Source organism: Lipotes vexillifer, unplaced genomic scaffold (assembly GCF_000442215.2).
Source record: "Lipotes vexillifer unplaced genomic scaffold, Lipotes_vexillifer_v1.1 scaffold39, whole genome shotgun sequence".
NCBI classification, from domain to species: domain Eukaryota; kingdom Metazoa; phylum Chordata; class Mammalia; order Artiodactyla; family Lipotidae; genus Lipotes; species Lipotes vexillifer.
In genome coordinates this window covers 1,176,416-1,200,735 of record NW_006787038.1, presented here as the reverse complement: position 1 = coordinate 1,200,735, position 24,320 = coordinate 1,176,416, and the positions used below count along the sequence as shown (strand labels likewise).

Sequence of the window (24,320 nt, the reverse complement as noted above, 5' to 3'; positions counted from 1 at the left end):
GGGTCTTGGCGTGCTATTTCTCTGTCCTCTCTGGGGTTTGTAACACCAATCATCTGCAGGTTTCATTAGCATGCTGTTTACCCCTGTCTTTCAGATCATTAATGAAGATGCAAAGTGAGACACCAATTCTCCCGGCTTCCACCACGTGCCCCCTCCCATGCCCGGTGCTGCTAGAATCATTATCCTTCCTGGTGTGACAGGGTCAGAACCAAACCAATTTGCATCAATCTTTGGTGATGCTGTGAAGTGTTGCCTGCCCTGCAATCCTCATGTTGTAACAACGGCTTCAGCTGTCCGTTCTGGAGTTCCCCACTTCTTCTTCGGAGGGCTGATCAGGTCTGGCCGACACAGCTCATGCTAAAAGCCCCAGAGCTAACGGAACGGTTAGGCAGGATTCAGGGCTGCACGTGGCTGACACTTTCCCTTTGTTTTGCACCCTGAGCTGGACAGAAAATAGCACCCCTTTGGGAAACAGGATGGACAAGTGCACATAGTGGCGAAGTGGAGGAGGGAGTGGGTGTGGCAGGCACAAAATTTTTCTTTCTCATCATGACATCTATTTCTGCTGAAGATAAACGAGGAGCAAGACTCCTTTGGACCCTCCAAGGCCTAATCAGATGCCTGGGCTTGTATATTCCAGCCTCCTGAGGCTGGGATGAATGAGTCATTCCTCGGGGACAAAGTCCATTCTTCTCCATGATTTTTGTATGTCCTCTGGCCCTGATGCTTTCATCTTTTCTTTATCAGTTCCATGACTCTGTATCTCATCTCGCAGAGAAACTGACTTTATATACACATTTGTCTGCCCGTAAAGGTGAGAACCACCTACACATCCCTTGAGTCCCTCAGATCCCAGCTTGCAGGAAAGACACTTCATTCCCTTTCTCGATGGTGCAGTTCCTCTGTCTGGCTGTCTGTGGTGAAAATATGGGCATCACTCCAGGCTCTGTCCTGATCCATGCCTACTCCTCTGACCCCTACGTCATCTTTTTTTCCCTCTCTCCCAGTTGGGAAGGGGAAAGTGAGCAGGAAGAAAGCAGAGAATGAAACTCTCACAAACACAATATATGCAGTAGTATTTTACATGCCCTATTTAGGGGAAATTCAGCCTAAAGAGTCTACAGCAAAATTAGGTGGATATATTTTTCTCAGTGCAGTGTAGGGATGGACTGAGGACAAAGTTATTTTGCAACTCTGACCAAACACCTACTGAGTGAAGATTTTCCTGTTCCAGAGCAAAGGCTCTATGGAGTAATGAGGAGGGATGGGCCATGGGACTGGGTATGGTTAGGGAACAAGTAGTTTTTATCCACATTACATGTGATGCAGTAGAGAGTCTAGGGCAGGGCTGGATGCTTTAGGTGCTCAGTAAATACTTAAAGGTTTACAGATTGACATTTTCAAACACAAGATCTAACGTCATTACAATAAACAAATGTCATCAATAGGGGCTTCCCTGGTGGCACAGTGGTTGAGAGTCCGCCTGCCGATGCAGGGGACACGGGTTCGTGCCCTGGTCTGGGAAGATCCCACATGCCGCGGAGCGGCTGGGCCCGTGAGCCATGGCCGCTGACCCTGTGCGTCCGGAGCCTGTGCTCCTCAACGGGAGAGGCCACAACAGTGAGAGGCCCGCGTACCACAAAAACAAAACAAAACAAAACCAAATGTCATCAATGAACTGAGTGTGTGCGTGTGCGTGTATGCACGCACACATGCATGTTGATAGGCTGGGCTGATAGGGCATTTTAAGACTTGTATATCTATACACCCAGCTCCAGAGGTTTTTTTCTTCCTGTATTATGGAAGCAAAACATGCTTCTGTACAGAGTTTGGAAAATGCAGAGGAAAATGAAAATTACCCATAATCCTCCAACCAGGCAGCAAGCACTCTTACCACCTTGGTCTATTTCCTTCCCCACATACTGGAGATCGTGCTGCATTTATAATTTTTAATAATCCTTCTATTTTTATAATCTTGCTATTTTCACTTACTCTTATGACAAATCATTTCTCCCGTGATACTGTAACCTCTCTGCAAACCTACTAAGTGGCTGCACAATAGTTCACTATGTGAATGCACCATAATATACTCAATAGTTACAGGTTTGAAGGACCTTTGGGCCAGCTGGCTTGGGTAAGCAGGGCTGATGACAGCAGTAAGATGATGGAGGCAGCAGCAGCAGAGACAGACGCAGGGGATCAGGAGCCAAGGAAGAAGTTGTCGGGAGCTTTGCTTTCCCACGAGCCACCCTGTTCCTCAGAGACCACTTCTGGTTCTGACCCTTGCGTACCCTCCTGGCCCTGCCCTGGGCTTTGCCAGTGGCCACAGTCAGTGTTTCTCATTTCCACTCAGTCTCAAGTCACTGACTTTTCCAACTTGACTCTTCTCAGCTGCTCCTCTGTGTGGAGCCGCTGGCTTGGGCCGGCTCGGCTGCATCTGGGAATGTCCTGGGATGTGTGACCTTTAGCCCTGCTTGACCCTGAGGCCTCGGGCTGTGGAGTCAGGCCAGGCTGTTCTCCATAGAATCCCAGAGAGGAAGAAGCCGAGAAGAGGCTGCCCGCGGACCCCAGGCCCAAGTGGACCTCGCTCAGCCCTGGAAAGGGAGCAACTGGAATAGGGGTGGAGGGTTGGGGGCAGGGGTGGGAAGGACAGAGCAAAATGGGGAGGAGCATTCCTGTGCAGTGACTAGAATACCATGGATGCTTAGAATATATTAGGACCACCAAGACTAGTGAGGCAGATGACTCAAGGCTTATTATGCCAAGCTCAACATCAGCTCAGAAACCTGTCAACATCACGAAGAATACCTTTCCCTCCCTTGCTTATCAGCAGCAAATGGTCTTCAATGGCCATTGTCTGTGCAGTCAACAGTGGTATTTGCTGCGTGTCTGTACCAGCACAGTCTGCCTCAGAGGGCGGAAGGATGGGGGCAGGAGAAGTAGTCAGTAAACTGTCAGTTCTCCTGAAGAGTTGAGAAATGGGTTTTTGGCTTAACTGACTATTCAAGGTAATCAAAAGTTATCATATTTTCCCTTTAAGGATTATCAATTTTTAACAACTATGAGTATAATAAAAAATTAAATATGGGTAAGATATGCCATGCACTGTTCTAAACACTTGCAAGTACTAATTTAATCTCCACAGTAACCATAGGAGTTAGGTGCATTGGACCCATTCCATAAATGGGTAAACTAAGGCACAGAGAGGTTAAGCAATTTACCCAAAGTCACATAGCTAGCAGATGGCAGAAACAAGATTTGGACCCAGGCAGCCTGACATCAGGGTCTTGCTCTTATCCATGATGCTAGGCTGCTTCTTTAAAATGGAAGAGGTCCTGAGGACACTGAGGCTCAGAGAAGTGACTTGCACAAGCGCATCCTTCTCTCCCTCAAATCCAAGCTCTTACTATACCTTAGACCAGCAACAAGGCTATGAACACTGAGTATCATGGCAGTTCATCCTTTCTTTCCACAAATCCTTATTAAGCATCTATTATGTGCCACATACTGTTGTCAGTTCTGTTTACAAACAAAGAAACTATAGGAGACTGAACAAATTTGGATCAATTCTTTGACATCTCTCAAAAGTTATTTAAATAGTCAAATCTTATTACCTCTCCGTGTCTCGGCTAGAGAAGATGGAAAAACAACAAAGCAACTTTGATTACTTGGGTTTTCTGGCTCCTTGGATTCCAGACAATTGAGTGTTTTCTGGTTTTGGAGGTCACTTTCAGAAGCATCAAGTACAGGTCAAAACACAAAGCAGAGGGCAGGATAAGGATGAAAATGTGTATGAGTCCAACTCAGCTCAGAGCTTGAGTTTAGCTGAGGTTCCAGCTGCCACTCTCCTCTGCATTCGTTTGTCCCTGACCAAGTTCATGGCTGTATCACCCCCAGTAATCCCTGTAATGGGCTGTAATCCTGGGGGGGAGCTGTTTCTGTTTATTAAATGGCCAACCTCTGAGCCACATGGAGTATGGCCAGTTGTGGCTTCTTGCCCTGGCAGTTGATGGGCCACTTTTCTGTTTTAAAAACCAGGAATCTTCCAGGATAGAGAATGGAGATAGCAGGCAGGGGGTGGGGAAGAGGTGATGGGTGCTGGAAGCGAGGGCCCCTTACAGGTCATGAGCTCTTTGAGAGCAGAATTCACGCGCGTGTTGTGTGTTTGCTATCCTTGAGATCATAACTACAGTTGAATAGGACTTCGATGTAGTTCCAGGGATGGTGCCATAGTTATAGCTGCCCGTGATGCCACCATTGTGGACCACTGAGGTGGGATGAGGAGATCAAATGGGGACAAAAGGCAGAAGGTGGGGAACGAACAAGGCAGAGTGGGCATCCCCTGAGGGTCAGGAATTCTCAGTGCTTCAGCCCCAGCTCAGGAACCAGGCAGCACCCAGGGCAGTTCTCTCAAGCCAACTACCTCTTCCCTCTCTGACCTCAGCCCCAGTGTCTACTTCTTGGAGTTGGGGAAAGACTGCAGCAGCTGCTTGTTTAGAGACCCTGTCCCCTCACTGTGCCCCCTCCCCCCGCATCTGTCTTCTGGTTAGAGTTGTGTGAAGCGGAAGACAATTTGGGGCTTATTAGTGTCCCAGCAACTTGTGTTGCTGGGACCCAAACAGCAAGAGTCTTAGCAGCAAACTCCAGCCGAGAAAAGACTGAGGAATTGTCTCACCTAATTACGGGGAATGGCCCTCTTTGTGTTTGCGATTCGGTACGGTTGTCCGATCGCTTTTGATCGCTTTTCTCCATTTGCTGGCTCAGGCTATGCTGGAATTGTGCTAATTAGGAGAGAAATGGACAGAGTGATCCTGTCAGCCCTGGTTACTGGTGGGGACAAAGCGGAATATTATTCTGAGGCAATGTTTTGTGAGGGCCCTTCTTCCAGGTCTCATTAGGAGGAAGGGGCCCACAGGAGGGGAAGGTTCCAAATGCCTGGCCCATCTAATGGAGCATTGGGGTGTTCATGTGCTAATTAACAGGTTCTGCCAGCATTCGGGAGCCTCACGGTGCACCTGGTGCCACCTGAAGCCCCCAACCACTGCTGCTCCGGAAGAAAGTGTTGGGCACAGGGTGGAAAGGCCGGTGGCCTCTTTAAGCAGAGTCAGGGACACATCGCCAAAGTGCCCCAGAGCCTAAAGAGATAGGAAAAGTCAGTTACCGGCCAGTCAGAACTTCATGCACTGGGAGAGACCACTCATTGCCCACTCTTTGGGGCTGGGGGGGTACAAGGTCCTCTGGTGAAATGAAGCCCATGCAAGGGCAGGTAGTCCTGTAGTTCTCAAAGGATGAAGAAAACAGAAACTGCAGAACATAACCAAATGCTTGGAGATGGAGTTTGTGCAGAAGTTGAGAGCTGGTATGAAACCTTGTTATCTGATCCCTGGGACCATCACCGTGGCCCATTGCCCATTTCCTCCCTTCCTGTTCTGCATTTACCTTCCTGTGATGCCTTAATCCTGGAGGAAACAGAAGGGACCAGAGCATCCCACTGAAAATGAAATTCCTTGGCTTTATTATAAAGCCCTTATGGAAGTCCAAGCACCCTTCGGAAGCCACAGGGGCAACGGAATGACTTTCACCAGCTTCGTTTTCACTGCTCTGATTTGGGTGAGTTCAGAAGACAGAGGAGCTAAAATAACCTGCAGCCAGAGGACCAAAAACAAGGAGCAGTTCGCAGTGGTCCATTTAAAAAAATACAATCAGTAGGTAACAAAAAGATAAATTAATGATAGCATTTTGATATCAATGCAATTGATAGCCTGTGAACTTCTACTGCTCCAACAATGAAAAGAAAGCCAAGCAAATCAGCTGAGGCCTAAAACCTGAGAGACAGAAGAGAGCAAGAAGCAATGAGACCGTTGGTGAGAACAGCTTAGAATAAGAATTTGAAAATGTGCCTCCAGGCACCAGTGCTGTGCTTCTCAGGACTGGTGCTGCTCACCGGCAACAGATGCGAGGCATGGATGGTATTTGGAACAGAAAAAGAAAAGAGAAGACAAACCTGTAGGCAGATGATACTTATTTATGCGAAAAATCATCTCTAAAGATTTAGAGCAGCATAACTGTCATGCTGTACCTTTTCAGTCAATCAACCAGCCATGCTTTTCTAGATCAGAGAAAGCTACTGTCCACCCAGATGTCTTCTTGGGAAACAATGCTGAATCAATGATGCTAAGCAATTTGCTTTCCTTAAACGGGAATGTTTTTTCTAAAAGGGCATGCTCTGGGCTGGAGCAGGTAAAAACTATCAGTGGGTGAAAGCAGTAGTACTGATTAGCACTTCCTCTTTAGTCCCTGAACAGAGTTGTAAAGAAATGCTTACTAACGGTTTTCGCAGGTGGCAGAGAAATATTTGTTTTTGATCTGTCACGTTTAACTGGAAGCATGCAAACAGGTAGGTCATGAACCCCCAGTTCAAAGAAGACACTGACAAAGAACTAGATGTGTGGGAGACAGCCACAATCTCAGAGAGCAGATAATTTAGCAGGGCAATTAAGACAGGTACTCAGATGACTTAAATATAAGGTGGATTGTAGTAATAAGAGTCATAAGGAGGTATACATAAATACTGTAGGAATGGAGGGGGAAGGATTATGTCCAGCTGGATCATGCGGGGTTTACAGGAAGGATAGGTTGATGTGTAGGAAAAGGATGCAAGACTTTCTAGGAACTCAATGGCAAGAACAAAGGCATGTAAGTGAGGAATTGGGAACTGTTCAGATTAACTGGAACAGAGACTTCATATACTGGAGAGAAAGGAAACCAAACTGGAGGGTTGATTAGGATTAGATGTAGAGAGTTTTAAATGCCAGGATGATGGATCTAGACTTTATTAGTAGAGGAGGTGAGGTATTAAAGATTTTTAAACACTGTTGAGGGAGTTGAGCAGTAATGAGCTGGGTGGCTGGTAGGACAGAGTGGCAGCTAGAGACCACGCAGTAGATGACCATAAAGCCCCACACCACCCACTGTGATATTAAAGGGAAGATAGTGGGTCATCTGCCATTATAGTTGTGCTTTCTGATGAGGTCTATGCTTTAAATGTGCAAGTTGGCCTTTTGGGGAAAAACTCACTCTCCTATAAAAGGGAAATATTTATTATGATGACATAGACACCACCATATACAAAGTACAGTCTTCTAACACCCTGAAATACATACATGCACACATTGTACATAAATTTATATTATCAATATAAAAATACATCATTAACATCTCTAAGGACAGCAAATACAAAACCAATAAATATCACAATTCTAAAACATCTACTTACATTAAGTGCTGGTGAATAAGATGATAGTAAAAGGAAGAGGCCAAAGCAGACCAAAAAACCAACTACATAGCTTCAGTTTACAGACTGGAGTTGGTTTGGGGGAGGAATCCCACTGCTCTCCATATGTTTCTCAATTTCCCCAAGCACTTAGAAGTGCCTGACATCATCAACTCTCAAAAACAGAGCAAAGTTAGAATTTGACATTATGGCACTAGTTTTTGCACACCCCCCTTTCTCTCTCTCTCCCCATCTTTCACACTCTTTAACCGCATTTAAGATAAAGGAATGTCAATAATAAGCTTTACTTAAAATCAAAGCCTCTACAGCCTAACCTTCTATATAGCACCCAAGCAGAATGTTTTCCTTCTCATACTCTCCTTTATGTCTTGTGTTAAATTCCACCCCACTTATCAATAGGTAAAATTGCATGGACGGTCAAATGGTGCAAATGAGAGAAAAATCCAACCTTAACTCTAGCATGGGAAACAAGGCAGAAGTGTCAGAAAATGGTTAATGAACCAGCTATTCAACTGAATAGTTTTGTGCCCTAGCAGACACTCGGGACCAAAACCTTGACCACAACATTCCTTGTGTCCAAACACCAACACACTACTGCCACATGGATGTTCTTTTCATAAAGTTTAGGAAACCCCATGTACTTCTACAAACAACAGAGCCGGGGGCTGGCTTATAAGACAAAATAAGGAGAACACGTATAATCAATTTTACCCACGGGCTAGATTTTCAGGTTTTAACATAGAGACAGATAACTGGCAAAGAGCTCCATCAGAGTAGTTGTAAAGTCAGGAAATTATCTTTTTCTTGTGTGTGTGTGTGTGTGTGTGTGTTTCTGTCACATGGGTGGAATATCTAATCTGTGCTGTGAGATGGGACAAGGGGAGCAAAACATTGCCACCATTCCACAGCACATTCCTTTAAGGTCAAGTAGAGTTTCTAGTTTTTAATCAAATGGGAACTCCTGCAAGCAGTCCCCTTCTCCTATCTTTCAGGCCATACTGACTTTCTCACTTGAATCTGTAACAGATTAACTAGAACTCAAAAGTCCTTTCTGTTACCTTTAAGTTGGTCTGGAGGTCTAGAACCCAATGCAACCCTACATATGCCTTTCACTGTACAAGCTAATCCCAGGAGGGACCTTATTCACAGGGATCCCCTTCCCTGGAGTCAGACTGATGGTGGGGGCTGGGAGGTGGGGAATGGAAGGCACTGGGGGATGGGACTCTCTTGAGAGATGTAGAATTTTAAAAGCATTTCTCCAGCTGGGGATTCCTGGAACCTAGTATACAGTGGTGAGCTTGCAGGCCAAGCTGCATGGTCTGGTCCAGAATCTAATTGGTCTCTGGTCTCCTTGCATCATAAACACCTCCTAAGAGATCAAGTACAATTCAAAAGAACTTGTCCCGTCAACACATCTCAACTGACTTTGCTATCACTGAATCAAATCAACTGTAAGATCCTGGAGCTCCAGAATCATTTCCGGAAACGAGAAAGCAGGACTTTGACCTTTAAGAATGATATACCTTCTGGTGTTACCAACATCCGAGGCTGAGACGGTCACAGTCTAGAAGCTGAATCAATAACTGCACCACTGATCCTTGGATAGAGCAGATTCTTCTCTTGCCGCCAAATGTCCTCAGAAGCGCAGAGTGCCAGGAGCAGGGGAGAGGGTCAGTCCTGGAGGTGCACCCTACGGCCTCTGGGCAGGAAGCAGTGAGGTATGCGTCATCAGAACTGCACTGGGAGGGAAGCACGGTTCCAGTCCTCAGGGCATCCTGTCCACAAGCAGCTGCTACTTCTTGGGCTTCTCTAGAATGTTGAGGAATTTCCCCCGTGTCATCTCTCTGGCTGGAATCACAAAGCAAATGAAAGATAAATGAAGACCTAAAATCTGAAAAAGCGTTCACAGGAAGACTTAATTTAAGAATGCAGATTGATTTAAATTGTATACAAAGTTGCTACCATAACAGATTCAATCTCTACTAACCTCCAAAATGGGAGAAAAACAAACCACTATTGACAACAAACTGTACAAAACTGTTCTGAAGTTGGTAATTACTATAACGCGCAGGCCAACTGGGGAAATCTTTATCATTTACCCTTGGGTTTGCGCTTGGAGGCTAAAATCCAACCAAGATTAGATTAGAGTCTTTTCTGGATTGTTGGTCTCTGGACATTTATAATCTCAAATCAAAATGAGAGATTATTTACCCCATCTCTCAGCAGTGGTAGTCCCTGGATACTGTAATGTAACGGTTTATATTCCCTCAGTGCAGTTCATCTGTGGATGGAGTAATAAAGTAGGGTGTATAGAGCTTTGGTCTTCTCTCTCTTGGCATTGTCAGTCCTTAGATATTTAATATAGCCAGGCAAGGTTTATGTGTCTTTTTCTCACTTTCAGCACCATCAATCTTTGAATGCTGTAGTTACAAGAGGGTTTATACAGCTACTTTCCTACATATGAGGCTCTGAAATGAAAGTAAAACATTTCTCAGTTACAAGACCCACTCCAGAAGCCCCCCGTTTTAGCTCTGTCAAGCAAATCCTCAAAAATTGTACGTGGCATAACCCCCTTCATCCTCATCCCCACAAGATCATCTTTTTATGTCTCTTAAATGGATGTAACAGTGCTGAAAGTTTCCGATGGCTGGCCTCAGGGCCAGAAGTCTTCTGGAACCATGCAGTGAACACACAGCAGGCTATGGTGCCCTGTGGCTTCCAAGGACACGTCTCCATCTTGGCCAAAGGAGTGAGGTGGCTAGGGAGGCACCTGCAGGGGTGAGAAGGACCTTCACCCTAGCCTCCTTGCTTCCCTTCCCCGGTGCAGAGCAAAATGGTGCTAGATGAATGGGCTCCCACTCCCCCACCCCACCATCTACATTTACTAGTTCTTGGTTTATTTGTACAAGGAAGAAATAAAACAATACAAACTTTGTAACCAGGAAACCTTTTGGTAACTGCAGTCTATACATTCCCCATCTTTCACAAGTTCCAAAGCTCCAACAAAGGGAAAGGAAATCCCATTAACTAGGAATGGAAGCCCTAGCGTTGGGCTTGTCTCATGTGCCCTCAACCGTACCCTGGCCCAAATCAAACTGACCATTCCTTCCTTAGTGGGTTTACGCCAAATCCCATACATACAAAGTTCCTATAAGACTTGCAATTACTTGTTGATATACTTGTCTTCCTCCATGGAAGTCGAAGAACTGAGGGCAGAGATTGTGTTTTATTATTCTTTTTATCACCAGCACCTAGCATAGTGCTGGACCCGGTATCTGCTGAATAAATGTTGGCTGGATGAATGATAATATACAAAAGAACTAGAACCAAGTAGGAACACAGTAAAGTTAGTTTCCTTCCATTTCACAGACAAACAATAAGACTTGTTAGTGACCCTCATTGCTCCATTCTCTACATTGTGGGATTCTTTTAAAATTTACCTTTTGCTTATTCGGCAAGAAAAGTCATTTCCCTTGATGGAAGTAGTGCCAGATTCATGGAGATCCAGGGACAAGGACTAGCTACGCTAGAGGAAATCCAAACAAGTATTTTATTGCCCAGGGGAGGGAGCATGGATTTCTTTCAGAGAACACAGGATCTGAATGCAGTTTAAGTTCCAACTCTAATATTTATCAGCTGGGCGAGACCTTGAGATGGGAAAGATCTCTGCGCCCCAGTTTCTTCATCTGTAAAATGAGTAGCATATTAATGCCACCTGCCCCGCCCTCTCGGGTATTCAGCCATGATCATGCTTGGTATAGTGGTATTATTAACACAGCGCCTTTCAGAGGAGGGTAAGTAGTCTATTGCTTCTCTTGCATGCAGTATTTCCTAAGTGAATAAGTGAATGAATGAATGGTAATAAGGGAGGCTAGCAATCTCGAAAATCCCATTCCTTGGAATCTTTTCCCTCAGCCTGATCTATAGGAATTGACTTATACTTTTGGCCAGAGTGGGTCGCATCATTTATTCCTACTTGGATAGGTTTTCTGCCTACTCTCCAGTGCTTATTAATGAATTTAAACACAGTATCAAATGATCCTGCAAAGTGGCTAGAAGCAGGTGCTCTGGAAATCAGACTTGAGTAATACAATACTCGGCTGGGTAGAACAGAGCCCTGTTCCAAAAATCCTGGGCCAGGAGCACTGTACTGATCTTACTAATTATTTCTGCCTACTGTCCTTCATGTCCCACAATTCTTTGCTCTTTTTTTCCCCAAATGGGAGAATGACCAATATTTTAAGACTTAAAATTTTACAAGACCCAATCTATTCGAGGGATAAAAAGGATTTAACAGGAAAAAAAATGGATATCCCAAAGTCTCTCAGTGGCAAGCTCTCCTTGAATTTAACCAATCCTTTTTAACAACCCCCCTTCCACTCAGTTATTCCTCCCCCTTCAACCTAATCTAAGTACACAGAGCTGCAGCAAACCACCGTAAAAGTAGAGGTATTTCAAAAGACATCATCTTTTACGTGGGAGGGGTGAAAGTTTTCCTACTCGCTGTTCCTATACAGGAGATATACGAATTTGTGACATAGCTAGCTGCTCCCTAAAAGAGGGCTGTGCCCTATAAATCACATCCTAAGCACCAACCCCTTTTTGTGCACAGATAAATTGCTGTGAGTCAGGGGCTGCTCCAGAGCACATGCCCTCCTGTTCACTTGTCATCAGAGATGTTAACATCTCTGATTAATTCATATACCCCTTATATTATTCCTCATCTCTTTATCCTTGGCTCTCCTGTTCTACTGCAATGTAAAGATTCTTACCGACCTGCTATAGTAATCACCACCCGCTAACTACACCCCCCCACAAACCTAGCGAAATTGTTTAGCGATGCCAACCGCGCTTTTAATTTGCAAGACATCAGACACAGAGGTAATTTATACCAACATCTGTTCGTTTTTGACTTCTGAAACAAACTCACACATGCTGCTACAAAATCCCATTAGGAGTAGGGAGACAGCCTTCTGCTACTATTCTGTATTCCTCTTCTACACAAACACACACACACACACAGACACACACACACACACACACACACACCTTCCAGTAGGGTTTATAATGTAAATGTGTTTTACTAAAAAACTCCCACCAAGGATTTCAAATCTCTTTGGGAAAAAACCTTTAGAGAAATCTATGCTTGCTGACAGAGGACAGTAAGGTATTTCTATGTCCTCCTGCCTAGTTCCATCCCTTCTTCCCAACAGTTACCACTTTGTATAATTCTTGCACTAATGACCAGGGTAAGATTACATACTCTTCAGCTTGGCACTTCCAATTCCTGCCTTCTCTCCTGGCTCTCTTTTCCCACAATGTGTTAGAAGACGATCCTGGGGACCATAAAATTGCTAGAGAAAGTTTTATCTGGAGTTAACACCATTTCTTAACTATTTTCTGGTTCTGGATTGATTCTCTAGGATTACAAGATTCAACAGGAAGGCAACACTGCTACCACAGTCGAATCACTATGCTCAGAGGGATCCACTGGTCATTAGCCACCAGTGTATGCTCTGCAGAAGAGAAGCATGACCTCCACGTCAAGTCATGATTTACAGGCCCTCCTATGCTGGGCACAGACCATAAACTGAGAAAGCCATAGTCAAGACTCTCACCAAAGGGTGAACATGTGAACTGCTGCCGAGTGTGGGACAGGGGACACATTTAAAGACAGCAAATGGATAAACTATAATCAACTTCCAGGTTGATGCAGTTTCTATCACCCCTTCATAGTTTCCCTAGGGCTGTCAGGTTCACAGCAGCTGTAAATACCTGGGTATACTTTAGAGAGGTCAGGGCTGAAGGGAGGACTCCATCCTGCTTGCTGTGAAGGTGGTGTATGCTTTAATGTAATCTCTTCTTTAGACTCTCCAATCCCGCCATCCTACATTTAGCCTTGCCTCTGGCTCCCTTTCCACAATGACTATCCCCAAACTGCCTTCTCTGCGGTAAATCTTCCGGTGGCTGGTTGAAAAAGATTCAGTGGTACAGACTGATTTCTCACCAGTTGAGGGCATGAGGGATTACCAGAGGCACCCTGGTTAACGAGATTGGGTGCAGAATCTCTCACGAGACCAGCCCTCTATGCCAGGGCTTTGCACCTTTTGCCCATGACATATGGGTTTCATCATAGAAAGATTTTCCAGATTATAACTTTGAGGCAACTGCCTGATAAAATTCTACTTGGCTTTAATATAGGGAACAATGTAAAGGTTAAGTAACTTTTAATGAAATGGAAGAAACTCATAGCCTTTGGTTTGCAGTTCCAATGCAAGCCACTTTAAATATTTATATTGTGCCTCAATATAATTAAATCAATATAAATAAAAACATTAGCGAGGCGGATGGTTCTCTCATATCCTGAAAAGCAACAGCAGGCTGTTTAGGAGACTCTGAGTGGCCAGGAAACAAAGGAGACAGCATAACGCTGTGAAAAGAGCAGGGTGGGTATGTATGTATGTGTGTGTTTGTTTGTTTGTTTGTTTGTTTTTATTTATTCTGTGCAGCTTGCAGGACCCTAGTTCCCTGACCAGGGATTGAACCTGGGCCCCCAGCAACGGAAGCGTGGAGTCCTAACCACTGTAACACCAAGGAATTCCCAAGAGCAGGGCTTCTAGCATTGGACAGGCTTGGATTCAAACCCCAGCTCCTACACTGAGCCTGAACCACTGCGGGCAAGTCAACCAAGTCATCTCTCTGTGTTTCAGTCACCTCATCTGTTCAAGATAGGATTAATACAAGGGTCACACAGGCATTCTGTAAATGCTAGCTACTGTATGACTCTTTCTTTCATGTCAAACAAGAAGTTTATTTAAGCAACAAGATACTTGATGGGAAAATTATCTAGGATTCATTTCATTTAGAGTAATTTATCCCTGCTTAAAGACAGATTGCCTTACACGTAACAGCTATGTACAAAAAAGTTATAAAACTGCCCTGGGTTTTACAGTGATAAAGTGAAAAACATTAAAATTCTCCAATGGAACAAGGTATGCATAGATTTTTGTTTGTTTGATTTCTGTTAAACAGTGAGAGCAAAATAACTTACTTGAATATGAAAGACAAGGGCTGAATGAGCACGCCACTAATGGAGAGAGGGTGGACTGTTACAGAACCAGAATTCTGCCCCAGTTGTTGTCAAGCAAAACATAACACTGGTCATTTAGCTTAAAAAAAAAAGCCAATATGCTTGTGTACACTAGTTACTTCAACTACAATAAAGACGTGAGGAAGGGGTATATGAAAGAATAGAGAAATCCATACTGTAGTAGTCAGGATGTGGGAGAACCAAACTGCAGTCTTCTAACTGCGAAGGTCTTCTTGGTCTGTGGGAACTGAGATCTGGAGTAAAGAGCAAGTTCCCTTCATAGCAGACACCTCCTCTCTGCTGCTGGAACACAATGACGGCATCTTGGCTACTATAGTATGGATTTCTCTGTTCTTCCACGTACCATTTCCTCACTCCTTTACTGTACTTAAAGTAACTGGTGATGTACACGAGCATATTCCCTTTATTTTTTTTAAGCTAAATGACCAATGCTATGTTTTGATTGACAACAACTGGGGCAGAATGCTGGTTCCGTGACAGCGCCCCCTCCTCCATTAGTGGCATGCTCATTCAGCCCTTCTCTTTCATAATCCAGTAAGTTATTTTGCTCTCACAGTGTGTCTGTTTCATGAATTGTCTGCCTATTAAACTGGAATCTGACCTACCTCATTGACAAACCCTGTCATTCACAGTAAGCCTTCATTAGTTTACTAAGTGGTGTATGCTTAATCTTAATCTGTGCGCCACAGAACTGTCCTGCCCCGCCACCTTCAAATTAATATGATCATTGTTCTTAGCCTTGACTCCTTCCTTGGGTTTTCCATCGGTCATGGGAAACAACGGAGTCTCCGCAGCTGCCATTTCACAAAAGAGAAAAGGTACCAGGTCAGTTACGAATGCGCACACAAGCAGCACCAGGAGTGGCAAAAAGAGGATGAACTATTTATTTTTTAAAGGCTCTCAAATGTAAAACAAAGGGAAACATGCCTGACTTGCATCTGTGTAACATGTATACTCTGGAGGTTCAAACCTGGGTGCTAGTTAGAGGCAGCGACCTTCCTTAACTACACCAGCAGCTTCTAACAAAAAAGGAGCACATAAAACCCTAGTTAGTTTGGTTTAAATCAATGTGCTAAAAGGTTATCTATTTAACTAGATTTATAGAAGGTGTTTTGTAGAAATGATGCCATTTGTTATGATTACAGTTTTGACTTTTTTTTAACAATTATTTTTTAGTTGAAGGCGTTCTAATTCCGCTGAGGGATCTCCTAGTCATGACTGTGTGCTATGCAGGAGAGAAGCATGAAGGGGATGGATGAATAGTTAAGTTAGTCACGTACAGAGCCTACCTACTATGTACTAGGTATTAGGGAAAATTCAAATAAATGAGAAGTGGCCTTTGAGATGGAGCTATCTAGCTGTTCACAGGTACCTTGGTACATCAGAGGAGAACAAAGGAAACCAATGTGATTTACAGTGCTGATTTCTCTCTCACAGGAATGAGAAAGTTTTCCTGTCACTCCGGCATAGGGCCGGCGTAGAGCAGAGCAGTTCCAGGCAGGCCCCCAGACTGAGATTCTTCACCATGCTCCGGTTCATACCTCCACAAAAACCTATCACTAAGTGATCAATAATTCAAGTCAAGGACTAAGCACTTTATAATGCCTCTGATATGAGAGTGGCTGGGGCCACTGTCAAGAGCAGAAGGTGCTATGAACTGAGCATGGTGTTGTGGATGAGAAGGAACTCTCTTGGGACCTCATTTGAATACTTGGTGGCCCTCAGAAAATGGTGTAATTGTATATGGTCTACTGACCATTCTCAGTCAACTCTTGTGGGAGAGTCCACTCAACATAAGAGTTTATGGTAGAGGGACTTCCCTGGTGGTGCAGTGATTAAGAAACCACCTGCCAATGCAGGGGACACAGGTTCGAGCCGTGGTCCAAGAAGATCCCACGTGCCGCAGAGCAACCAAGCCCATGCACCACAACTACTGAGCCTGCACTCTAGAGCCCGTGAGCCACAACTACTGAGCCTGTGTGCCACAACTACTGAAGCCCAAGCGCCTAGAGCCCGTGCACCGCAATGAAGACCCAACGCAGCCAAAAATAAATAAATTTTTTAAAAAAGATTTTATGGTAGAAATCTCACTTTTCTCTAAGATATATAAAAGCAGCATTTGAAGGCAGACAGAACAGCCTTAGGCTTTTGCCCAAAATTCTTTGAGAATGAAATAATATCTAAGAAAAAAACAGTCTGGATGCTACATCCATGACCAAACTATCATTGACTATGAAAATCTTCATCCTAAGAATTCTCAGAAAATCCTTTTTGGGGCACACTTCCCAGATTCTCTTTCTATTCAGTGTCTTGTCTCTCTAACATGACTTTTTCTTCTAAAAGAGTGGGGTGGCTAAGCACTATGTTCTCTCCCGTGAATTCAGGAATAGATAATTTTATATCAAACATTTTTTTTTTCAATTCATAGCAAGGGCCACTTCCAGAGAATGTTTTATCCAAGAAGTAATATAAAAAAGAAAAGCCAGGGGCTTCCCTGGTGGCGCAGTGGTTGAGAGTCCGCCTGCCAATGCAGAGGACGCGGGTTCGTGACCCGGTCTGGGAAGATCCCACATGCCGCGGAGCGGTTGGGCCCGTGAGCCATGGCCGCTGAGCGCTGTGCTTACGGAGCCTGTGCTCCGCAACGGGAGAGGCCACAACAGTTGAGAGGCCCGCGCACCGCAAAAAAAAAAAAAAAAAAAAAGAAAAGAAAAGCCAGGACTCAAGGTACAGTTAAATGCATTTGGACAGTTCCAATATGGAAAATAATTTTAATGGCTTTACACAACAGGGGGAAAAAAAGGACAGAAACATCCAGCCAACAGATTTATTCTCAGAATATAAACCATCAAGCAGGAACATAAAATACGGGAAGTGTCATCCATGATGCCTGAAGGCTGAAAGAAGTAGAAGAATCTTAATTGTCAGGTATTTGAAAAATGCTGTATCCAGGTGAAAGCCTATGTTTCTCCACCAACTCTCCTTGCTCTGCCCTCTTTCAAGAGCAAAACAAGACTAGATTTCAAGTATTCAATCCTTTTCATCATCCTTCTCCCTACTAAAAACCAAACCAAAACAATAACAACAAACCCCAAAGATTTGTGTTCAAGAAATGAGACCTAAAAACTTCTTATTTGTATTTTGTTTCCTCTTCAGAGGGCCTCACAGGCCTATTTCACTTGGTTCCACTTCCAAGGGTAAACTCAGTTGAACGAACGGCAATGAGATCAAAGCAATGGATTAATACACTTGGGGCAAACTTTTATTAAATACTCATAAATTTTTGCAGAACATTCACACTTCAGGGCCTTTACGTAGTAATACATCGTGGTGAAACACTTATTGTGACCAAAGGCTAGTAGCTTCACACAGTCTTAATTTCCTCATTCATAAAGTGAGTACAGCAATAATAATCTATCATGTAAGGTTAAGAAAGAACTAGTCAAACTGATTTCATCAGGACACAAAATATTTTGCCCCAAGTTAGAGTAATTTATTCACAGGCAATATCCCACTCCCAGGAAAATCAGACCAAGATCACAGTATAGATGAATTTCAAAGGACTTGGATATTAAGAAAATCCTCCTGCTTGGAACATCCCCACCTCAAGGTGCTGGCAGCAGCAAACGTCTACAGAGGATGGAGGCCCCAGTCTTCCTGACCCACAGGGCAGGAAAAGAGTTACATCTTCACACTGAGAAGCCAATAAAAACCTCTCTTGATTATAATTTAGATAAGAACCACTGGATTGAATAATAATGTCTGAAACTCCCCTGGCTGTTTCACCTTGAGACGTCCATCACTGGGTTAAACATGATGCTAATTGCATTTGGATTGATTAATTTCTCTCACTCCTGTCTATTCGAATAACGCTTAACAAAATAATCATAGCACCCAGAGCCAAATCTTTTCCGTCAAAGGAATGAAGCCATCAGAACAGGCAGAGATGAAAGAAATGAAGATGACCCGTAATTACAGCTACGGTGATATCATTACCATATTATACGAAATGAGTGTGGGGGGGAGGGGGAGGAGAGGGAGGAGGGGCTGAGATTATTTATTTTTTTAAATGAAACGCTACGATCTAAGAATACAGATTTGATATCAAGTGGAACACAGAGAAATATAGAACTTTAAAAAAATACAAATCTTGCTCATGAAATTGCAAAATCCGACAAACACTGAGGCCCAAGATACATCAAACGTCTTGGGCTGTGAGCAGGTATTATCCATGCCACTATTTTTTCACCACAATATCACTTTGCTTATGACTTACATGGAGATATAAGATGCTGTCTTGATACCACAAGCTCTCCTACAGTTACTGGAGAATTTTTCTTTAAGCCAGGGAATAAGATCATTTTATTGTAATTTTGTTAGAGGTGGCCTTGTTTGTAAAATTAGAATCTGACTTTTAACTGCAGGTAGTTCCAGTTTAAGACACCAAAGAAAATGTCTATGAATCTTCACGCATGGTTCATCGGACAGTAGTATGGACCTAACTCACCAGAAAGGAAGAATATATTTCCCTACTTTCTTGTTGTTTGATATGACCTTTTAATATATATGATATAGAAAAACCTATGATCGCATAGGCTTTGAACTTTGGTCTGAATCTATCACTTATTAGATGGTGATCTCCGGTAAATTATGTAGCCTCTCTGTGCCTCAGTTCCCTCATCTGTAAGATGGGGGATTAGTACCTACCTGAGTGGGTTGTATGAGACTTAAGGCAATACATTTAAGTCCTCAGTAAGTGCTGGCACAAGAAAAAATTTCCCCCTAAGATTAATTTTATGGCTATTTACAGAAGCTTGAACGTGTTTTTGTTTTTGTTTTGGTCAGTCTGCGAGGCATGCAGGATCTTAGTTCCCTGACAAGGGACCTAACCCTCACCTCCTGCAGTGGAAGCACGGCGTCTTAACCACTGGCCCGCCAGGGAAGTCCCTTGAATGTTTTGGTTATTTCATTTAATGAAGTTATTTCAAATAGACACTGTAAAGTACCTTGAATATAGATTTTAACAAATATTTGTGAAATAAATCAATAGGATACTTAGAAGGTGCATTATTTTAATAGGCTACAAATATCTGGGGGATATTTTTGCTACGGTATTTTATTTTATTTTTAAAATTTTATTTATTTATTTTTTAACATCTTTATTGGAGTATAATTGCTTTACAATGGTGTGTTAGTTTCTGCTTTATAACAAAGTGAATCAGCTATACATATACATATATCGCCATATCTCATCCCTCTTGCGTCTCCCTCCCACCCTCCCTATCCCACCCCCTCTAGGTGGTCACAAAGCACCGAGCTGATCTCCCTGTGCTATGCGGCTGCTTCCCACTAGCTATCGGTTTTACATTTGGTAGTGTATATATGTCCATGCTGCTCTCTCACTTTGTCCCAGCTTACCCTTCCCCCATCCGTGTCCTCAAGTCCATTCTCTAGTAGGTCTGCGTCTTTATTCCTGTCCTGCCCCTAGGTTCTTGCTACGGTATTTTAAACAGAGAACCATCATTAAGTCGAAAACAATAAAAACAGATATTGAAATTGTTTTACTTAGCTTGGACAAGAAGACATGTTTTTCTCTTTTGTTATATAACAAATACTCCCAAAGAAAACAAGCATATGTATTCTGAATTTGTAATCATTCAGTAGCAAATGTGAACAGTGCTTTCAAAGAAAAAAAAAAACACTATTTCTGCCAGGTTAAAACAAGAGTCTAAACCATTTACTATGTTAACTCGGTATTCTCTGCTTTCTTTCTGGTTAAGAGAGGCAATGTATACAGTAAAAAGGATTTCTCTTATCTGGCTTTGGAATTAGATGGGTCTAGCCTTGATTCAAATCCCAGCCCCCCTCCCCCCCCCCCATTTACAGGTGTTAAGACCTTAAGCAAATTATTTTTATGAGCATCAGTTTTCTCATTCATAAAACATAATTATAAAATAGACTTTGCAGTCTTGTGAGATAAAATGAGGTATGAAAATCCTTTATATTGCCTGGCGTATAGTAGGAAAGTCTATAAATGGCAGCGTTAATCATTTTTTTAATCTGTCAAATCTCAGTTCAAACATCACCTTTTCAAAGAGGCCTTCTGTGGCCACCCTATCCAAAGTGAGTCCTCTTGGTTACTTTCTTTCATATCAACACATTTACTTCCTTCACAGCACAAACCAAAATCTGAAATTAACTTTGTTTATTTCTCTTCATGCTCCTTGAAGTTCTACAGAGCCTCCTGCTCTATCCCCAGCAACTAGAACAATACCAGGCACATGGGAGGTGGTCAACTATATATCTATTGAAATAATTTATTCATATATGAGGAAAGAGGAAATCTGCTTCCTTTTCAATTCTTAATTCAATACTGTGCATAAGAAATTTTTATCCTAGTAAAATTACCTATGTTTTTGACCCAGCAATTTTACTTCTAGGTAGCTACCCAAAGATACACCAGCAAAAATATTAAATAGGGTATTCATATTCCTATTCATTTCAGCACTATCTGTAATAACTGAAGATCGGAAACAACTCAAATGTCCATTTTTAGGGAAGGGACTCCATATTACAGAGTACTGTGTAACTGTATGAAGGAATGAAGAAGAGACCTATATATTGCTATGGAGCGATCTCCAGAACATACTGCTGAGTGGAAAAAAAGCAAGGTGCAGAACACTATGTATAGTATATTACCTTATGTGGAAAATTAGGACATGGAGAAATACACAAGTATATTTACTTATATTTTCAAAAGAAATAATGGAAGGATAAAGTTTAGTATTTGTTTTTACTAATAAAGATGGTTACCTAGAAGAGGAAAAAGAGAGGGGGTAGGATAGAGGTGGAAGGTAGACATTTTGGATGCACTTTATTTTATACGTTTTACTTTGGGACACCATATAAATATTTTATACATTAAAAAATGCATTAAATAGAAAAACGGCAATCTCTAAAAGTGGAAATAAACTGAAAATAACTTGAATCTCTAAAATTTGGCAATAACCACACAGTACAAAAGTTTAAATAATTCTAAAAGACATATTCTGACTATATATCCCTACAAGTACATATCCTAAAGATATAAATGAGGCACAGAGAAATCTTAAATTGCATTCAGCAGTCTTGTTGTTATATGTAGTTAGTTCTTTTGATGCTAGTCTCATTGTGGGTTAAAACATAAATAATTATGTTAGTTATTAGAAATCAAGATTTCCAGAATAAAAGACATACTATTATAAAATCAAATACATTGGGCTTCCCTGGTGGCGCAGTGGTTGAGAGTCTGCCTGCCAATGCAGGGGACATGGGTTTGAGCCCTGGTCTGGGAAGATCCCACATGCCGCGGAGCAACTAAGCCCGTGAGCCACAACTACTGACCCTGCGCGTCTCCACAACGGGAGAGGCCGTGACAGTGAGCGGCCCGCGCACCGTGATGAAGAGTGGCCTTCACTCGCCGCAACTGGAGAAAGCCCTCGCACAGAAACGAAGACCCAACACAGCCAAAAATAAATAAATAAATTAAAAAAAAAATCAAATACATTGTATATGAGAAAAGAATCTAAAAAAGAATGAATATATGTATAACTGAATAACTTTGCCGTGTTCCTGAAACTAACATAACGTTGTAAATCAACTAAACTCCAATAAAATTAAAATTAAAAAATTAAACCCGAATATATTAAATTAAAACCCTTAAACATCTTTTTTTTTTTTTTTTTTTTTTTGCGGTACGCGGGCCTCTCACTGTTGTGGCCTCTCCCATTGCGGAGCACAGGCTCCGGACGCGCAGGCTCAGCGGCCATGGCTCATGGGCCCAGCTGCTCCGCAGCATGTGGGATCCTCCCAGACTGGGGCACGAACCCGCGTCCCCTGCATCGGCAGGCGGACTCTCAACCACTGCGCCACCAGGGAAGCCCTCCCCACTTAAACATCTTTAATTTGAGCTGGGCATATTGGTAGGAACACGATTTCTTTTTCTCTTAAAAAACAAAACAACAGGGCTTCCCTGGTGGCGCAGTGGTTGAGAGTTCACCTGCTGATGCAGGGGACACGGGTTCGTGCCCCGGTCTGGGAAGATCCCACATGCCGCGGAGCGGCTGGGCCCGTAAGCCATGGCCGCTGGGCCTGCGCGTCCGGAGCCTGTGCTCCGCAATGGGAGAGGCCACAACAGTGAGAGGCCCGCGTACCGCAAAAAAAAAAAAAACAAACAACAACTCATTTACCAACCCTGTCCATGGAAAAAGCCCAGAAGCAATGACAGTCCAGTACCAATTAATACTCTTAGTACTTAGATTTCTACTAAAATGAAGATTTCTACTCCCAGGGTTCCTTGGAGAAATGGATAAGATTCTAAGTCTGAAGTAAATGAACAAGGAATATCTTGACACGCTGAAAGGAAGGAAGTTACCAAAGATTACTAGGGTCATGTCAAATGACACAGAAGTCAGCATAAAGGGGTGTCCACTAACTAAAGATGGGACAGTTTTGAGTGTCAAAAACAATAATGATTATAGTGCTTAGAAGTACATTAAATAGTATTTTAATGTATTATATTTAATATAATATTAATATAATGTATTATACTAATATAATGTATTATATTAATTACATCAAATATTATATTAAATCATAATACATTATATTAAATATATATTGTATTATATTAAATTATAATACACTAGTATACTGTATTATATTTAATATATTTAATATATTATATTTTACTATAATATTTCTTAAAAGCCCTCAGTCACTTCAACTCATTTCATGTTCTGAAAATTGGTAAGTAAAAGGGGGGAAAAATCAAGCATTTTTTCTGCCTTTCCTCTTTGGACTACATTTCAGGGAAACCAAATAGTTGCTGATTTATTAGAATAGTAATCATCATAATTATTATTATTATGGAAAGAATGAGACTGATACCACCTAAACTCACTGATGTTCACTGAAACTGGAACAAATGAAGGTCCTGTGTTTCATACGCAACAATAGCAAGTACACTTATGAAGCATCCCTGCCAAAAAGACTGACTCCAAACCCACTTTATTCTCTAACTCTACTAGATTACAGGAAATTTGGGGGAAAAGAGGACCATGTGGAATGCTACCACCATGAGAAAAATCATCCAAATTTAAAATGTGGGAGATCCTCCTGGACAAACAACCCAGTTTCTTCAGCAATTAAATAGCATGGGGCGGGGGGGATAACCTAGAAGAAGAAGAGTGTGCTTATAGAGAAGATTAAGTGACTGAAGACTGATGTCAATCAAATGCAATGTGTAGACCTTGTCCAGATGTTGACTCATACAAACCAACTGTGAAAAACACAATTTTTAACCAAACTGGACATGGACTATAAGACGTTACTAAGGAATTATTATTTTATGTTGTTTGGTGTAATAATTGTGTGTGTTTTTTAAAGGCCTTCTTGGTTAGAGATACATACTAAATTATTTATGAATGACATGGTACTAGGATTTGCTTTAAAATACTCCAGCCAACAACACAACCACAACAAAAAGTGTGATATAAGGGGGCAGAGATACAACAAGAATGGCAGAAAGTTGACAATTATTGAAGCTGGGGATGGGTACGTGGAGTTCATTATAGCATTCTTTCTAGTTAGTATATGCTTGGAAATTCTCCATAGTAAACAGAAGACTTCAACAAATGCTTCTCTGGAAATACAGCTTTTTCTCATTATCACTACATATCATAATACAATGAAGAGTAGGCCAGGGAACAGAGATGGGGATAATTAATTCTGCAGAGGACTTGGAAATGGATGGACAGGAAAAGCTGTAGAAAGGGGGTGACTTTTCATGTCATGAATGTTTATTTCCATCATTAAATTCTTTGGATGAGGGCTTCCCTGGTGGCGCAGTGGTTGAGAGTCCGCCTGCCGATGCAGGGG

At 42.5% G+C, this 24,320-nt stretch overlaps 1 protein-coding gene across 1 annotated transcript in view; it reads right to left on the bottom strand.

The window, feature by feature from the left end:
* Positions 1-7,083: 7,083 nt before the first annotated feature.
* Positions 7,084-24,320, bottom strand: part of LIN52 (lin-52 DREAM MuvB core complex component) — a 122,437-nt gene continuing 105,200 nt past the window's right edge. The window contains exon 6 of the mRNA XM_007459727.1: positions 7,084-9,142. Coding sequence (XP_007459789.1) covers positions 9,087-9,142 — 56 coding nt within the window. The 3' untranslated portion in view covers positions 7,084-9,086. The remainder of the gene's footprint in view (positions 9,143-24,320) is intronic.